This window comes from Siniperca chuatsi, linkage group LG4 (assembly GCF_020085105.1).
Source record: "Siniperca chuatsi isolate FFG_IHB_CAS linkage group LG4, ASM2008510v1, whole genome shotgun sequence".
NCBI lineage: Eukaryota > Metazoa > Chordata > Actinopteri > Centrarchiformes > Sinipercidae > Siniperca > Siniperca chuatsi.
Window position 1 is genome coordinate 32,960,611 of NC_058045.1, and position 16,799 is coordinate 32,977,409.

A 16,799-nucleotide genomic window follows, 5' to 3' on the forward strand; every position below is an offset into this window, starting at 1 on the left:
TCACGCCTGACGCCTGTCTGTGTTTTACTTCCAGAGTCGCGCCAGACAAGAAGATCCTGAACAGGCTCGCCTGAAGCAGAAGGCTAAAGAGGTACGTTTTCTGTGTGTGTGACCGGAACGAGTGTTTAACCGTCAGAGTGAGGACGTGTTGGCCGGTCCTCGCCACTTCAAAGGCTGTTTGAAGGTTCAGACTTGGTTTGAAGGGCGAGGGTAGAGTCAGGTTCAGGTTAGGGGGCAGGGCGGGGCCTCTAGGCTTTGTTCAGCCTGCAGGCAAATCAGGTTTCAGATCTCAAATCAGATCTTGAAGACAGACTGTCTGCGTCCAGACGTCGTTATAGCATTATCACGGCTGATACTGATGGGCTTTGCTCAACATTAAACATCAGCGTGTTAGCGTTTCAATCTGTTATTCAGTCTGCAGCTACACCCGTCCCTCCAACCACTTCATATTCATTCACTGTCCACACACACGCAAACTCAGAAGCATCCACCCCGTGTGGGGGCTTTGCCCTCCTGCAGCGTCGCCCGGAGGGGGTGGAGTCACTGCGGAGACCTCAGGCAGACCCCGAGGCCAGCAGAGGTCAGGGGTCATTACCCACAAGTCTCTCTGCTGGGGCCTGAGGCGAGGAGGAGCGCGAGGCAGAACTGGCCTGAAGAGGTGTCAGTGGGGATGCTCGGTTTAGGCCTGGTGATAATTCAGCGTTATATAACTGTGATACAGTCACACACCAGTAAATCCCTCTGAGCCAGCGGTAATTAAAAGCTAACAAAGAGACACCTGTTAGCAGTCTGAGGACACAGAGTGCCGCCTCACCTGCGACGCCGGGAGAAGCTTCAGTCTCATTTCCACATACAAGACTTCTTTCACGGGTTTGTAGGAGAGAAACACGGCAGCAGGCCGTTTAGCAGCGTCCCTCTGTGTCGCGGTGCGACGTACGAGTCTGAGTCCACTGTGATCGGATTCAACAGACGCTCGGACTGACGGGTCTGCAGGTCGCCGTGTGGTTGTGTTCAGAGCCATTTCATATTTATATATATATATATATATATATATATATATATATATATATATATATATATATATATATATATATATATAGATATAGATATAGATATATATATATATATATATAGATATATATATATATATATATATATATCTATATATATATATATATATATATATATATATATATATATATATATATATATATATATATATATATATATATATATATATATATATATATATCTATATATATATATATCTATATATATATCTATATATATCTATATATATATATATATAGATATAGATATAGATATATATATCTATATATATATATATATAGATATAGATATAGATATATATATAGATATATATATATCATCATTATTACAGAATCAGAAATCCTTTATTGCTCCCTGAAGGGAAACTCTTTGTTACAGCAGCTCGCTGTCAGTCAGTGCACACAGGAGGAAGAACTAGCAAAATATATAATATAAACACTGTAAAACAGGTCAGAAAGTAAATGAAGTTCCAGGTGGGTTTCCCGGTCGATGATGATAATACAGTAACAGTCACTCCTGCATTAGTGTGTAAGCAGCATTTACTGTAGCTCAGTTCATAAATATTATGGCGCTGCACCGAATGATTATTGTCATTATTATATTAAACTGCTGTTTTTTTACCGAGCTCCAGTTTTGTCCAGCGCCCAACACGATTCAGTTTACTGCAGTTTAAGATGAAATATTTTGCAGGAAACGCTGATGCTTGAAATGTACAATGCATCATATTTAAATATTTGTATTATTAATGTTTATTTGATTGACAGATACAATATACACAGAGAATAGCATAACAGTTGTCCGATGCAGTGTATCACAGCAGGTGTGGCTACTAGTGAGTTAGTTCGTCTTCATCACTGAAGCCTTCCCTCTGTGAAACAGAAAAATACTCAGGGTCAGGGTCTGGTTTAGGGTCAGGTCAGGGTCTGGGTCTTGGTGAGGGATTTAGTTGTGATGGTTAGGGAATGCCTGAGGGTCCTCGCAAGTACAGAAACAAACGTGTGTGTGTGTGTGCGCACCATGTGCCGTCCTTCCCGTCCGGTTAACATCACGGTGTTAATGAGTGAAGACGAGCCGTCTTCTGTCCGTTCTGCTCTTCTTCAGCTGCACGCACACACACACACACACTAAAACACACACACACACACACACACACAGAGCACAAACTGTGTGTGTGTGTGTGTGTGTGTGTGTGTGTGTGTGTTTCTGTAAGCTGGTCTGAAGGCTTTAATTCAAACATCAGTGATGAAGACGAGCGGCCGTGTTTCCTGCTGATCGCGTTAGAAAAGGCTGATGGGAAACGTTTGAGGTGCTTTCGGCCTTTTTCAAAAAAAGAGTTAACGGGAGACAAACGCCTTTTCCGAATCCGTGGTGACGTAACGAACGTTTACCTGATCAGCAGGAAACGTGGCCGCTGCCAGAATCCGTCTTCACCTGTTCGGCCCGCACACCTGCGATCCTCCTTCCTGCAACCCAGTGACAGCCGCGTGGACGCCCACTGCAGACAGGACTCACAAAATCCATTAATATGAACTTGAGGCACAATCAATATTTTCTGACATAACTGAGACTCCGAATGTCTCATCAACATGGTTGATTCTGGATGGTTCTCAACATGGCGCCACACGGGCGTTACATTAAAACACTGTGACGGTCTCTCCTGTCGATTCAGCTGTACGTGTTTACGGCACGTGACGTCTTTCTGCTTTGTCCTCTTCCACAGATGCAGCAGCAGGAGTTGGCTCAGATGCGACAGCGGGACGCCAACCTCACGGCCCTCGCCGCCATCGGCCCACGCAAGAAACGCAAGCTCGACTCGCCGGGAGGCGCCGCGGCCGGCACAGAGGTAACGGATCACAAGAACGGTGTAGTGTAAGGAAGCGTTGGTGTCGGATTAACGTGAGCGCCGCTCCGACGCACAAACACTAACAGAACCAGAGACTGTAACTGTGCAGGTCCTGGATCAGTGTGTGTGTGTGTTTCTCTGCAGTCATCATGCAGCAGACTCACACACACACACACACACACACACACACACACACACACTCTCTCTAATCCAGGCAGTGAGTGTGACCAGAGTTGAGTGAAGGGGGTCAGTGTCGGCCTGGAGGTTTGTTGTGGTTGTGACTCCCCCCCCTCTGTGCCCCCCCTCCCTCCCCCGAGGGCAGCCATAGATTTCAGCTCTGCAGAAATGAGCTCGGGGCTGGGTGTTGGGGGCTCATGGCCTGGGGGTGCCTGCCTCGTGCTCGCCTCACCCACATGCTCCCCACACACACACACACACACACACACATCCCGCCTGAGGCTCGCCCCCCAGCGGGCCCAGACAAAGGCAGCAGAGTGATGGGGGGGGGGTGCAGAGAAATCCAACATTTCGGGGGGTCGGTTAAGCCTCTGACGGGGGGGGGGGCCCAATGAACTCTGGGAAATGTGAGCGATGTGCTGGCCTGTAGTTAGTAATGCAGCTGTTTCAGTGTCTGCGTGTGGAAACAGGCGGAGCGCCGTCTGCAGAGGCGTCTGCAGAGCCGTCTGCAGAGCCGTCTGCAGAGCCGTCTGCAGAGCCGTCTGCAGAGGCGTCTGCAGAGCCGTCTGCAGGTCTGACAGGTCCTACAAAGCACCAAACTCACTTTCTTAGAAGGTATTAAAGAGAAACAAGTCAAGTTTCATCCAAATTTAGTGCAAATTTTAAGAAAACGGTCCAAAGGAAACTCGACGCGCTGCTCGTCTCCGCCCGCTGCTGCTCGTCTCCGCCCGCTGCTGCTCATTGGCTGATGGAGGTGAACAGCTGGTGGAGCTGATCCTCCAGCCGCTGCCGTTAAAGCGTCGCAGAAGAAGAGGACGCAGCGAGACGACGTCATTAAAAGCTCAGACGGTGGAAACGTGATGGAAACATGACGCTTCTGTCGGCTTCATGTGTTCGTGTGAGGAAGGCTCCAGCCTCCTCATCGCTCCACACAGCTGATGCTCTCAGCTCTTCAGGCTTCGTGACGTCAGCAGTTATTCACTCAGTCTGCTTCCTGTTTCAGCCACAAACAGCTTTTTCTTCCAGCACAGATGAGTTTGTGTTCCCTGATCCTCCCTGGCAGCCCTTTCCATCTAATCCGCCCCGCGGCTGCTGCAGAGCGCCCTGTAGCTCCCGACTGCAGGCCTGATCAGGCTTCAGATAGTCCCGTCCTCCCCCACCCTGCTCCAGCGCCCCGGGGCTTCAGCCTGTTATGAATACACACCAGCAACGCAGGAACTTTGTTATTCCCACTGAAAAAACAACAAATAACCTGCTTCACCTTTTTCCCTCCTGAGGCCGTTTCCTGTGAGGTAGCTGTGGGACTTTTGGAGACCTTTTTGGCAGAGAATGACATTTAATACCGGTTTCGTGGTCTGCTGGAGGACCGGTGGGGACGACATGGACCAGAGTTATTTTTCAGTTCTTCGCAGCAGAATATGACGATAAATCTGCTGTAGTGACCGGGGTCGCAAAATATTCAAGGTGGAAACTTTCCATGGGAATTAAGGGGAATTAAAGGGAAATAACGGGGATAATAACGGGGATAAAGTGGAGGTTGTATTCACCGTATCATAAGCAGACATAATTGTAAACCCTTTTAATAGAAATGAAAGAATCTGAACGTTAATTAAATGAGCTGAGTCGCTTCCCTTTGTCCTGAACTTGAACAGCCCCAGTGTCGGTTTGGAGGTGGACGTCTGCGACAGAGCAGAGACGGAGTGGTGCCTCCTGATGGAGGGAGGATCTTTGGCCCTAATCCTCTCCGATCCGAGTCTGGCCGACTATTACATTGATCGTCTTTAATTATTGATCGGATATGAATGAACGTGACTCCTGAAAGTGACGTGGGATCCTCTAGAGAGAGGAGACGTCTCACTCTGCTGGAGCTACAGAAACACGGTGTTGCAGAGTGGAGCGTCTTCCCTCGCAGAGGATCTTCGGTCGATTCAGACGCCTGTCGACCCGCTGACCGGACGCCTCCGACTGTTCCGTCACTACGCTGGGTGTTGTGCATTTTAATCCACGAAGGTTTTATATTTGTAAAACGTTGGCAGAGAAGTGATTTTTGTGCAGGAATATTAAATGGACCTAATGATTTCATTTGATCAAGTCATTTTACATATCTAGTGCTATTTAAGTCAGTGAACTAACCAGTATACATTGACACAGTGTGTGTCAGTGTGGAGGCCAGGCCTGTGTGTGTGTGTGTGTGTGTGTGTGTGTGTGTGTGTGTGTGTGCGCGCCTGCGGGCCGTGGGGCTTCATTATGCTCTGATTGTGTTCCTGTATGGACCTGGAGCTTCATTCCTATCCTGTGCTGTCAGCCCTGCCTGCAGGCTCTGCTCCTGCACACAGCAGCAGCCCACTCATCTACACGACGGGAGGAAGAGCTGAGCTGTTTAAATGACGCAGATTAACCCCAGAAACCGGCTTAAACATCAGGCCTCGGTGACCGGGTCAGGTTTAGTCCCCTCCATCAGGTACAGCTGCAGCTAACGACCGTTTACTATCAGTTCATCAGCCAGTTAGTGTCTGGATTAATCATTTAGTCTAGAAAACAGAAGATATTCACGTTGGAGGATATTAACGAACGATTAATCAAAGCAGAGGAAGTTTCAGTGGATGAATCGACTGATTGTTGCTCAGCTGTCCGTCGGCACTTCTTCTTCTTCTCAGCTGCATTCGTGGTTCTTTGTATTTCTTTTCATAAAACGCAGTGTTAGTGTGTTTGACATCGTCTCTCCGGGGTCACCGGGTTAAAGGGCTGAAATACTGAAAGAAAAAGATAGATTTTCTTACTTAACTCTAACAGGGCATCCACACACCGAAATATCCCAGGTGCCTTCAAACTCAAACGTTGACAGAAGGAAGTGAACGACGCTCGATGCCTGAAATAATAAAAATGTGAAAGTAGTCGTGGCTTTGGTTCGGACGGTCCTGCGTGGCGTCGTCTCTTCTGGCTCTCGAGCGGAAAGCGGTTTATTTCACATTTTCAGCTACGAACTTTATTCTTTTTATTCAGCATCAGGTAAACTGGTTTTGATCGGAGACACCGCCCTCAGCCAGAGGCCTGGTCCTGACCTCAGGGTGCGTTCAGGAAACTGCTCGTTCACACAGTTCGTCTTCAAACTGCAGCTCGTCTCAGAGGCTTTGGCCCGTTGAGCCCGCCTCGGGACGCTTCGGCAGCCTGGGAAGAGCCGCTCCGAGCCGCCGCCGCTGCTGGGAACTGATTTACTGTTTGTATGATGCACAGTGTTGGGAAAGAGGGCTTGTTGGAGCAACATCTCTGAGACAGCATTGTGTGTGAGTAGTAGCTGCAGGGGCCGGGTGTTACCTGGCCTCGGGCTGCAGACACACCTGAGACGGGAAGGTGTGGTGATTCTCCTGCAGGTCTGGGCTGAATGAGTGATTAAACTAGTGTGGGAGATCTCGCTTAACGCTATTATTATTATTATTGATGATTCAGGAGCCAAACACGGCCGAGGTGAAACAGGAAGTCCTGAGAGAGTCTCAACACGTACGAGGGACGGACAAAATAACAGAAACGCCTCACAGTGAAAGGAAATACAAAAGCACCGCTGATCACAGCTTCAAATATTAATTTATATTCTTTACAAATACGGGCTCAGTCATCACCTAAAGTCCAGGCCTTGATGGGTTTCAGTTTAAACTTGTCTTCTGTTCTTATATTTCAGTTAATGGTCCACAGTTCTGGGTCCGTGACACGGATCAGCTGTACATTTCCAGATGCTTGTAGATCCATACAGTATCAGCTTCAGGTCTGTGCATTTAATCCGGAGTCAGGAGGCAGTTAGCTTAAGAGCTGCACTAATCGTTTAATCTGCTGCGGAAACAAAGCGCGATAGAGTTTGAGATTCTCAGGAAGTGGACAGAACGTCAGTAGCTGTGGCGTTCACGTGCTTCTTGGTCTGGTTTAGTATTTTGGGGTAAACGTGATCCTCACCCTTCAGTCCCGGGAGGCTGACCCTGCCACCCAGACTCGGTCTAACGCTCCTCTGTCTCTCCCCTCAGGTGGCCTCCGGCTCGGGCGCAGGCTCCTCCACGGCCGCCTCCTCCCGCCAGCAGCTCCGTCAGCGGATCACGCGAGTTAACCTCAGGGACTTCATCTTCTGTCTGGAGCAGGACCGCTCCACAGCTCGCTCTCTAATGCTCTACAAGGCGCTGCTGAAATGAGGAGTCCCTCCAGCGGGAGCGCTCGGCCCACTGCAGATCACAAACTGGATTACACTTCCACCTGCTCCTCCGGTCCTCGCATCCTCAACGGTGTTTCATAGTCCTGAGTCGTCTTCAGTCCCTGCAGCATCTTTTAACCTTCAGTTTGTCCTCTGGTCTCACCTGAACCCTCACTTCTAGTTTTACAGCTTCTCTCCGTGTTTTTTGAAAAGGATGTCTCATTTTTAGCTCATTCAGGTGCCTAGTTTCGGACTGCGCGTTACTTTTCAGCTCCACGTTTGTTAAAAGAGAACTCCGCCGATGTAACGTCACAGACCGTGGAACGGTGAAACGAATCCGTGTCTCTGCGAAGCTTCTGGTTCAGGAGTCTCTGTGATGTAGTGACGACTCGCAGGGCTAGTTGGTGAGCTACTGTGGCTGGTGAGCTAACCGCTAACTTGCTAGCTGGCCGGGCTAGCGCAATAGCTCTCTGAGCTTTTCACTATTTCCTCTCTCCTGTTTTGTTTACGGACATCTTGTTCACCACTGAACGTTACTGGGGAGGGAAAGTAAAGCTCTCAGAACTAACGAGCTCGTTAGCTTAGCTCGGCCGGTAGCAGGACGTCCTCCTGTCTGCTGACCGTGTGAGAACCAGGTCTCTGTGCTGGAGCAGGTTCCACTCTGAACTGGACGGTGACACACAAATGAGCTACGATAGCTTCCTCCATTTTGGACTCTGCGGCTCTCCGTCCACTCGGAGCTCAGCTCTGCCAGGACGGCTTGTCATTGGTCAACGCAGCTAATTCACCAAAGTTGAAGCGTTGGCAATGCCCCCCCCCCGGCTATTCCTTCTAGTATCTTTGTGAATACTCAGTCCTCCTTGTCCGCCGGCCTGGAAACACCTGGAAAGTCAGTGGAGTTCACCTTTAATAACGACAGCTTTTGATATGAAACACGTTGCAGGTCTTTCTGAGAAGTCAGTTTTCCAGACAGCGAGATGAGTTGACCCCGATGCCGACGGGATCATTCGCATCGTTTCGACTCCAGCGCTGTACCTGAAGAGGTGCCTTCCGAGTCTCGTCGTCCCGAGCCTCTCCACGGCTCCTCCACGCTCTCCGTAGCCCCCACTCAGGACGCCGGGCTCACGGGCTCTTACGTTTGTTTTTTAAAGTTTTCTGAGCACGCTCAGATCTGCGAGGTTGGCACGGTCACACATTCAACCGTCACGTTTGCATTTGAAGTCGTCCGCCGCTGCAGGGTGGCAGAGAATCATGAGAATCGTGAGTTTCGTGGACGTTTTATGGAGCATCATGTCGATCGTTGTCGTCAGAGGAATGTGCACCGCGAGAACTGTGAAGCTTCGATGGTCGTATGAGCGGGGGCGAAACAGTGGGTCGATCATTTTAGTGTGTGTGTGTGTGTGTGTGTGTGGGATAATGATGCTGATAGCTCTCTGAGGTCAGATCGATGCCTCTCTCATGTCTGTAAATATGAAGCAGCTTGTTAGCTTAGCTGGACAGAGCCAGGCTAGCTGTTCCCCCTGTTTCCGGTCTTTATGCTAAGCTAACCAGCTGTAGCTTCATATTTAGCGTACAGACACGAGCGTGGAGTCGAGCTGAACTTCTGACCCTCAGAGAGGAAGAAGAGGATTTCACTAAATGTTGCCCTGTTGCTTTAAGACAAAGGATTTACAGTTTTAGTTTCAGTTAATCATCGCAGGGAGCTGGCTCTCCTACAGACAGTGAAACTCACTCAGGCTACGTTCATGAAGGCTAACAAACATAAAGCTTCAGATCAAACAACATTCCTGCAGTTTCCCCTCCTCCTCCTCCTCCTCTTCATCCCGCCTGACGTGTGATTTAACTTTTAGCTCAACGTGCGACTATGAAACATTAGAATTCAAATCACAGTCTGAAAACGTTGACCTTGTACTGTTGAACATATTAATTTGTCAGAGTAGTTGAATATGCAGTTTCGCTTCACGGTTTGCTGTTGAAAGTTTTTAAGATGACTTTTTTGGAAAGGGTGTGTACATTGAAGGTTTTTAACGCTTTAAATGTCTTTTTCCCCTCATATCGGGCATTTGGTTTGTATAGTATATAGCTCTAACTGCTAACTGAAGCTGTGGTGTATGTACTGTATATTCAGTCAGTCTGGCTCTGCAGAGCCCAGATAAAGTATCATCTGTTGGAAGGACACAATTTTTGCGATTATTTATATTTCCTACATTCTGTATTCAATCCTGACGCATTTCAGGCAATGCAATTTTACAGTTGTTTGTACCTTTGCAAAAAAAATGAAATAAAGAAAATGATAAAGAAGCGGCTTTGAGAGACCTTTTATCTTTTTATCAATGCATCTGTACAAATGAAAAATAGTGACACAAAGTAAGCTAACAAATACGTTAAATATACGTTTTCAAAATGGCAGTTTTATAAAAAGAATTAAATTAAGCGTCCTTACACACTTATAAAAATTACCTTTCCATTCATTTGTTTACACAGAGGACAAGATTCACCCAGCAGGCGGCTCCTGCCAGACAGCAGAGATTCTTATTACAAATATTATTTACATGTGATTAATGTCAGTTATCGGGTTGGATCCAGACTGAAGCTCTGAAAGCGCCTTTAGAGGTCCTGATGTTTCCTGCGAAGCGTTCCGGTCTTCGGGTCTCAGCGGGACCCGGAGACGCCGTGAGGAACCGGCCCGTTAGTCCAGAGGTTCCTGTTTGATCCGGATGGGGGTGCTCGTGATGGACTGGCTGTGCCGCAGGTCGCGACACAGGACGTACTCGCTGAACTGGGACGAGTCGACCCCCCCGCCGCAGGACGCCTTGATGCTGAAGCCCTTCTGAAACAGACGCTCCAGGACCTGCAGACAGACAGACAGGCAGACAGCTGTTTGAGTGTTTCAGGTGACCTGCAGTACGACGCAGGTGTGACTCTCGGCCATCAGGTCCTGGTAAATCTACAAGTCAAAGGCAGCTGGACTCAGGTCTGAAGCAGTCCGGCTGCCTCTGATGTACTTCCTGATATTCAGGACCGTTTGTTTCTTTCACACCTGCAGTTTAGTTCAAAAAACCAGCAAATCCACTGTTGTCTTTTAGTTCTGGTTCGGTTCTTGTTCACAAACAAACCAACACATCACATGGACTGACAGCTCACTCACTGATTGGACAGTTTTGGTGACGTCATCCTGCATCATCAGGACCAACAGAGGAGCCTCAGATGGAGACTGACAGCCGGTCTGAACTTTAATGTTTCTACTGAGTTTACTACTGAGCTCTGGAGTCACAGAGAAATAACTGCTTATCATTATTATTATTATTAAATTATTAATTATTATCACTATTGTTAATATTAATAAATCGGCCACCTGTTGTGAATAAGGATAACCAGTCAGACTGGACGATCTTATCCATAAATCCTGTCTGTCTGCTCTCACGGCTCAAACTCAGCTTCAGCTTTTAAGACAGAGAGCAGCTGAGGAAGATCATGAGATACGATCGAAAGCTCCAGAACAGCTACTGATGGACTTTGTGGTGAGATTGTTTCAAATAGTAATAACAGAAAAACCAAATCTGCCTAGTAACCAGTGGGAGGACGTGTTCAGCGTACGCAGCCCACAGGTGAACGTACCTGTACAGAGTTGAGTCTGCAGTACCCGTTGAGGGGGAAGCGGATGACGTGGGTGGGGTCCTGGTTCCAGCCGGCGTTGACAGAGTTGCACATGACGTCTCCGGTCTCGGGGAAGATCTCCTCGATCAGAACCTTCTCTCCGCTCAGCGCGATCCTCTCGCCCAGATCGGGCGTGACGCGGACCACCAGACACTCGCAGGGCGACGCCCGCTGGGCCTCCCGCTCCGCCTGCCAGCGCTCCAGCTCCCGCACCATCGGAGTCAGCTGGTAGTAGCGAGCCTCCTCATACAGCTGGGGGAGGTCCTGGCGGAGAGGAGACACGGAGGGGGGGTCACATTGACTTACATTCATTCACTGTAACCAAGACGACAGCAGCTACGCAGCGGCGAACACGACATGTTCTTCTGGTGCAGAAGGGAAGGAGAGCGGGAGAAACGCGTCGTCTCTCCTGCCGACAGCTCGCCACGCGAGGCCGCCTGCCTTTGTGTTAGCGCTACTTTCACTGATCTGAGTGCTTCTTCCTCCGCCGGTGAAACTCAGAAAGAGGAGGAGGCTTGTGTTTTTTTTACTCCACACTGCTCCTGACAGAGAGCTGCTGTTGGCCCGAGGCTTCACGCTGTATCAAAGCCTCCCCCCTCTCCTCCCCCCTCCTCCTCCTCCCCCCCCCCCCATCTCAGGCTGGAAGCGAGGGATAGATGTGTTTTATAAAGAGGGGTTGTGTCTGCGGGGCGTTTTAGTCATCCTGAGCAGAATAACAGGCAGCGCTCGCTAACTACAGGGAAGGAGATGAGAGAGATGCAACACACACACACACACACACACACACACACACACCCTCATACATTAATTTAGTAAAACACACACTCGCCTGCTGTAAGCGACTCTGACGCCGCCGGCGCTGATTAAAGTGTCAGAATCTGCAGAGTTCAGACTCGCTGCTGTTTGCTGGAGCTGAAGGTCGAGCTCATCGTTACAGACGCAGCGGACTCACCTCCGTCTGTAATATTATTATAAACAGAAAAGGTTTCTGGACACTGTTTTCAGAATCAAGACGTTTCCGAATCCAAATTTCTGAGTTCCCAGACCATTTCCACAATTGAGAATGACTCTTGACGTCTTGATTCTGAAAACAGCGTCCAGACGACTACGACTGAAACCTTTTCTACGACAGAACACTCCAAAGACTGCAGTGGCGACGGGAGTCACGATTTAGATGCTAATAATTTTAGCATTAGCATTTTAGCACTGCTCGGTAGAGTCAGCGTCAGTTTAATCTGTGGGTTCGGTACAGAAGCAGATCTGCGACACATTAAGTTGAAAAAGCTGCGGGTTATTAGTCACGTTCATGTTTTTTTCCAGCGACGTTACCTTGAAGTCTTCAGGCAGAAGCAGTCTGCAGGTCCGCAGGAAGCTGAGCACGTAGCGGAAGATATCTCCGTCTCTGTCGATGAAGTAGTGCTGCTTCAGACTGTCCAGCACGATGGGCTCGGTGCCGTTAAACAGACGGCTGATCCTGCAGAGAGACCAAAGAGTGAAGGACGCTGAAATAATATATAATATGTTATTATAATATGAGTCTTCCTCCTCTGAGCTCCACTGCTGTTGCACCTTCATCACCATGAACACACACACTGTAGTTTATTCTGACTCACACACACACACACACACACCGTCCTGCTGCCCCAAACACTCACTACAGCACCACATGTGGATTCATCCGCCGCTGGAAATAGTCCCCGACAGATGCTCTGTTTCCTCCTGTTGGTCTGATAAAAACTACAAAACTACTGAGCCTTTTTAAACAGGAAACTGTATTCATCATGTTAAGTGTCGTCCCGGTGGTCTTACCTGGATTCGGGGTATTTGGTGAGCGTTGCCAGGCTGCTGGTGTACATGTGCCCCCCCACGTCGATGTGGACGGGGGCGTTGGCCTTGGTGAGCTGGGCGGGTGAGGGGATGCCCTGGGCGGTCATGGGGGACACAGGTGAGCGGCTCAGAGACATCCTGGACATGCTCCGCCCCTCCTGTGACAGGTAACAACACAGAACACACCTGAGCTGAACTGTTGGATCATTAAAGCTTCTATGAGGTTCTCCCTGCAAAGCACCAATCAGGTGGTTCTTCTTTCCCGTGTCACCTCGCTGCTCTGAGGTCAAAGTTCAGTCTGAAGCTCAGCCAGCACCAAACCTCTGTGTGTTTACGCCGCTTTCTACACACAAGCAGACTCCACACGCACACGCTAAGACACAGAAACCGCTAACGGGCCGCCGATAGTTCTGCTGTCTACGTGTCTGTCAGTGTCCTGCATCAATAATAATCACCGCTCACATCACAGACCTTGTTCTGCATAAAGAGCAATAATAAGACGGCAGCGACCCACAGCTGATCCTCAGATGTGTAGCAAGCGTTTCGGTTGCTGTAGTGCATTCTGGGAAAACAAAGTACTGGACAGCAACATCTCCGCTTTCCCGGTGCCAGAAGGTTTCATCTAGAAACCCATTTCCAAACGCGACAGTGTTCTGATGTCGTGTATTTAGAGAAGCTAAAGGGGGCCGACGGGATCTCCGGTCCGGTCACAGGTTTATCAGCCGATGAACGTCTCCTGTGTCGAACCTGAACTAAAGAGCCGGACTGAAGCGAGGGCTGAGTCGCAGCAGCTTCGCCCCTCTGAGCGCCGCTGGTTTCTTTTTTAACTCGGGATCCCAGCAGCCCCTGCTGCTCTGGAGTCCGAAGCAGCAGAGGAGCGTTACCGCTGGAAACACGTCGACCGTTTTATTCAACAACTTGAATTTTGCTCCCAACTCGCTTTAATTCCAGCGAAGGAAGAGTTCGAGAGTGAAAGTGCTGTTACTTCAAAGACATTTGCTAAAAGTAAAATGAGATAAAAGTAGAAAGTAAAAGTTACTGCGTTAGGCTGTATGAGGATGATGATGATGATGATGATGATGCTGTCCCGCTGTAACCAGTCTGCTCAGGAACGCAGAAGTCCCAGCTGGAGGATCCACCACGAGCATGTTAGCATTTAGCATGTTAGCCAGACCCAGTATGCACCCCAGCGTGGTGGGTGTGTTTGATTTGGGTCACTTAGCGTGCTCCTGAGGGGGGGCAGCGCCCCCTGTTAGCCCATTAGCAGTTGGCTTTGGGGGGCAGAGCTCCTGTAACGAGGTCAGACACTTCCACCGCAGTGAGCGGCCCTCAACATGCGGAGCGGCTGCAGCCAGAGTCTGGCAATCAGCAGGCTGGGTTCTCTCTCCTGGTCCCCAGCGGACCTCATCCTATCCTGGACCTCAACTGGTACCTTTGCCCCCCGGCGGGCCCTCACTGCAGGGCGCTGGTTCTCCACCTTCTCTGGCCCCCCGGACCTTCACCCGTCTCACACGCCGCAGGAAGAGCAAGCTCCAGCCTTCACCGGTGACGACGCTACTGGGCACGGTTCTGGTCCGGCTCCGGAGAGGCAGCAGAGAGGCGAAGCCCGCCTCTGGCAGCCGGGGAAGACGCCCCTCTCGCCTCCTCACCTGTGCGAAGGCGCCTGCTGAGCTTGGGCCTGTTTCCACAGGGGTCCCAGCAGACCCGGCAGAGGTTTCGCTGGTTTTCACACTGCGAAGGATCTGAAGAGTCCGTGAAGTCAGCTCTGCGTCGGGTTACAAACAGACTTCATGGATGTAATATTCATGGAGCTGCGGGGGCTGGGGGGGGGGCCAGCAGCCACACTGATGAAACAGAGGATGGTGAAGACCTGGGGGGCTGCTGGATTAATTGACCCCCCCTCCTCCCCCCTCACAGAAAGTCTCTGGATTGTAAAGAAGAGCTTTGAAGCATGAAAGGTGAACAGGAGGCGGCTGCAGCCTCAGTGGCTCTGCCCCGCGGCCTGAACCCCCCCGCACACAGTCACATGTTAGAACCACACAGGTGAGTTTGTGATCAGCTGCCTTTAAACACACGTGAAGAATCAAAACAGACACGTTTGACTGACAGGTGTTTAAATGGCAGACTAACACAGACTGAGCTCAGTCACTTCTCTCATGATGAAAGTCCGTTAATTCCGGAGAATCCCAGATTTCACCAGACCCGGACCTCTCAGTCACGTGAACACACTTCATGACGGCGGCTTGCAGATTTTAATTTTCGTGCTTTTTCTCACCGGATGTGTCTGAAATCGTAGCTGGTCCGCACGTTAAGCTGTTCGGTGTTTGTGGAGAAACCTGGTCCCGATATGCGCCGTTCTCGCTCGTGTGGGAACAACGCCACAAACCAGACTCCATTAAAAACTCTGAACATTTAATGCGGCCTTGCTAATAGGCAGACGGAGTGTCGCCTGACCCTGATTTACAGCTTTTCTCCATAGTGTACGGCCTTTTGGTAAATCCGGGATATGAATCGTCCATGAACTGAAACTTAGTTTCGATCGTCTTTACTTTTACCACAGAGTCACGCGGATCTCTGCCGCCCACTCGGCGTCTTTGATGGTGAAAGATGGCAGGAAAAGTTCAGGTTTTGTTGAAATACGGAACACGTGATGTATGCCGAATTTAACAACGTGTCCCCCCGTTACAGATTATATAACGCGTTGCTGTATCGTTCATATGTGTGTGTACTGATATCCGCGAATACTTTAAACTGTCGCATTTTAAATGGAGTCTGGTATCGGCGCGTATCGGGACGAAACCCCGAACAATGTAATCGGAATTTCGGGGTTTTACGTCGTAAACTTGAAAACTTGCGTCTCTCGTGAAGCCGAACTTGAGTTTCGGCTGAAGGCAGCGGGTTCTTACCTGAGAGGACACCGACACAGAAGACATGGAGACCGGCGTCTGGCTGCTCCGTCCCGGGGTTTGAAATGTGAGGATTCCGGTTGGTCTTCACTTCACGTCCTCGTCCGTCTGCCTCGCTGCTCCGGTGTGAGTGTGTGTGTGTGTGTGTGTGTCTCCGCCGAAAGAATAAAGAGGAGGGCTGAAAGAGAAGTCCTGCCCGGGGCCCTTCAGACCCCCAGGGGCCAGGATTAGGCTACAGTCACGCGGGTTTGTTCTCTTCTGTCGCCCCGACTCGTTTCTGCCGGATGCGGGAGGATTTATCAGAAGCATGTCATCTCCATCAAACATGTGAGCCGCGTGCGCACCCGCGCCGTCCTCCCCGGCACTCAGACGTTTTAGCAGCATCGACCCCCCCTCCGGCTCTGCAGCCAAATGACGTCTCTTGCCACGCATCGTGCCCCCCAACAGCCCGCGGACAACTGCGCCATTTCAATTACTGCGCGCCGGTAGATGGAGCTGCGCGCCGGGGGAGCTGCGCGCACAGATCCGCTCCGTGGCCCTCGTGCCTCGGCTGAATCCGAAGCGAGTCCGCGCCGCCGCCGCTCCAGAGATCCGGAAGAGGCCGACGTGCCGCGCGGTGTTGCTGCGTTCGTCTGTGGCGCCGTCAGGAGCCATTTTGTGCTCCGGTGCGCGCGACTTTACGCGGAGCCGCTCCGGGACGCGACGCGTCCGTGTGGCCGCGCGCTGTCACGGTCCCGCGCTCACCACGTCCCGATTATAACGCGATTAATCGACTTTCAGCTGATTTCATCAAAGAGCGGAGGCTGCTTGTGTTGAGCCTCGGAGGTCAGAAGGTCAAGGAGGCTCAGCCGGACCCGGACCGGACCCGGACCCGGACCACTCACCTCTTCTTCATCTATCATTTCTACACGTTGTAAAATCTGTGGTTTAAAAATCTGCAGTACTGAGTTTATTCTTTAAATATTGCAAATTGATATTGATTGATTATTTTGTGAAGAAGGTGTGTGTGTGTGTGTGAGAGTGTGTGGTGTGTGTGAGTGTGAGAGTGTGTGTGTGGTGTGTGTGTGTGTGAGTGTGGTGTGTGTGTGTGAGTGTGTGTGAGTGAGTGTGGTGTGTGTGTGTGAGAGTGTGTGTGTGTGTGTGT

General features: G+C 50.1%; 2 protein-coding genes across 3 annotated transcripts in view; one reads left to right on the top strand and one right to left on the bottom strand.

The window, feature by feature from the left end:
- The window catches only part of LOC122875202 (transcription initiation factor TFIID subunit 4-like), a 33,479-nt gene extending 23,913 nt beyond the window's left edge, over positions 1–9,566 (top strand). For both annotated transcript variants that reach the window (XM_044194077.1, XM_044194076.1), the window contains exons 13-15: positions 35–91; positions 2,792–2,914; positions 7,105–9,566. In XM_044194077.1, the coding sequence (XP_044050012.1) occupies positions 35–91; positions 2,792–2,914; positions 7,105–7,266 (342 nt within the window). In that variant the 3' untranslated portion in view covers positions 7,267–9,566. The remainder of the gene's footprint in view (positions 1–34; positions 92–2,791; positions 2,915–7,104) is intronic.
- Positions 9,567–9,568: 2 nt separating this feature from the next.
- LOC122875206 (BTB/POZ domain-containing protein kctd15-like) lies at positions 9,569–16,408 on the bottom strand. The gene is made up of 5 exons (XM_044194092.1): positions 15,656–16,408; positions 12,732–12,907; positions 12,252–12,396; positions 10,884–11,186; positions 9,569–10,116 (listed from the first exon to the last, which is right to left on the bottom strand). Exons 1-5 carry the CDS (start codon positions 15,680–15,682, stop codon positions 9,955–9,957), a joined length of 813 nt encoding a protein of 270 aa, XP_044050027.1. The 5' UTR covers positions 15,683–16,408; the 3' UTR covers positions 9,569–9,954.
- Positions 16,409–16,799: the final 391 nt, after the last annotated feature.

Bases quoted from the DNA above. Each gene is read 5' to 3' on its own strand.
- LOC122875206 (XM_044194092.1), bottom strand. From the start codon at position 15,682: ATGTCTTCTGTGTCGGTGTCCTCTCAG. The intron at 12,908-15,655 runs GTAAGAACCCGC...TACCTGTCACAG, and splicing joins CTGTGTCGGTGTCCTCTCAG to GAGGGGCGGAGCATGTCCAG. The intron at 12,397-12,731 runs GTAAGACCACCG...GTCTCTCTGCAG, and splicing joins ACCAAATACCCCGAATCCAG to GATCAGCCGTCTGTTTAACG.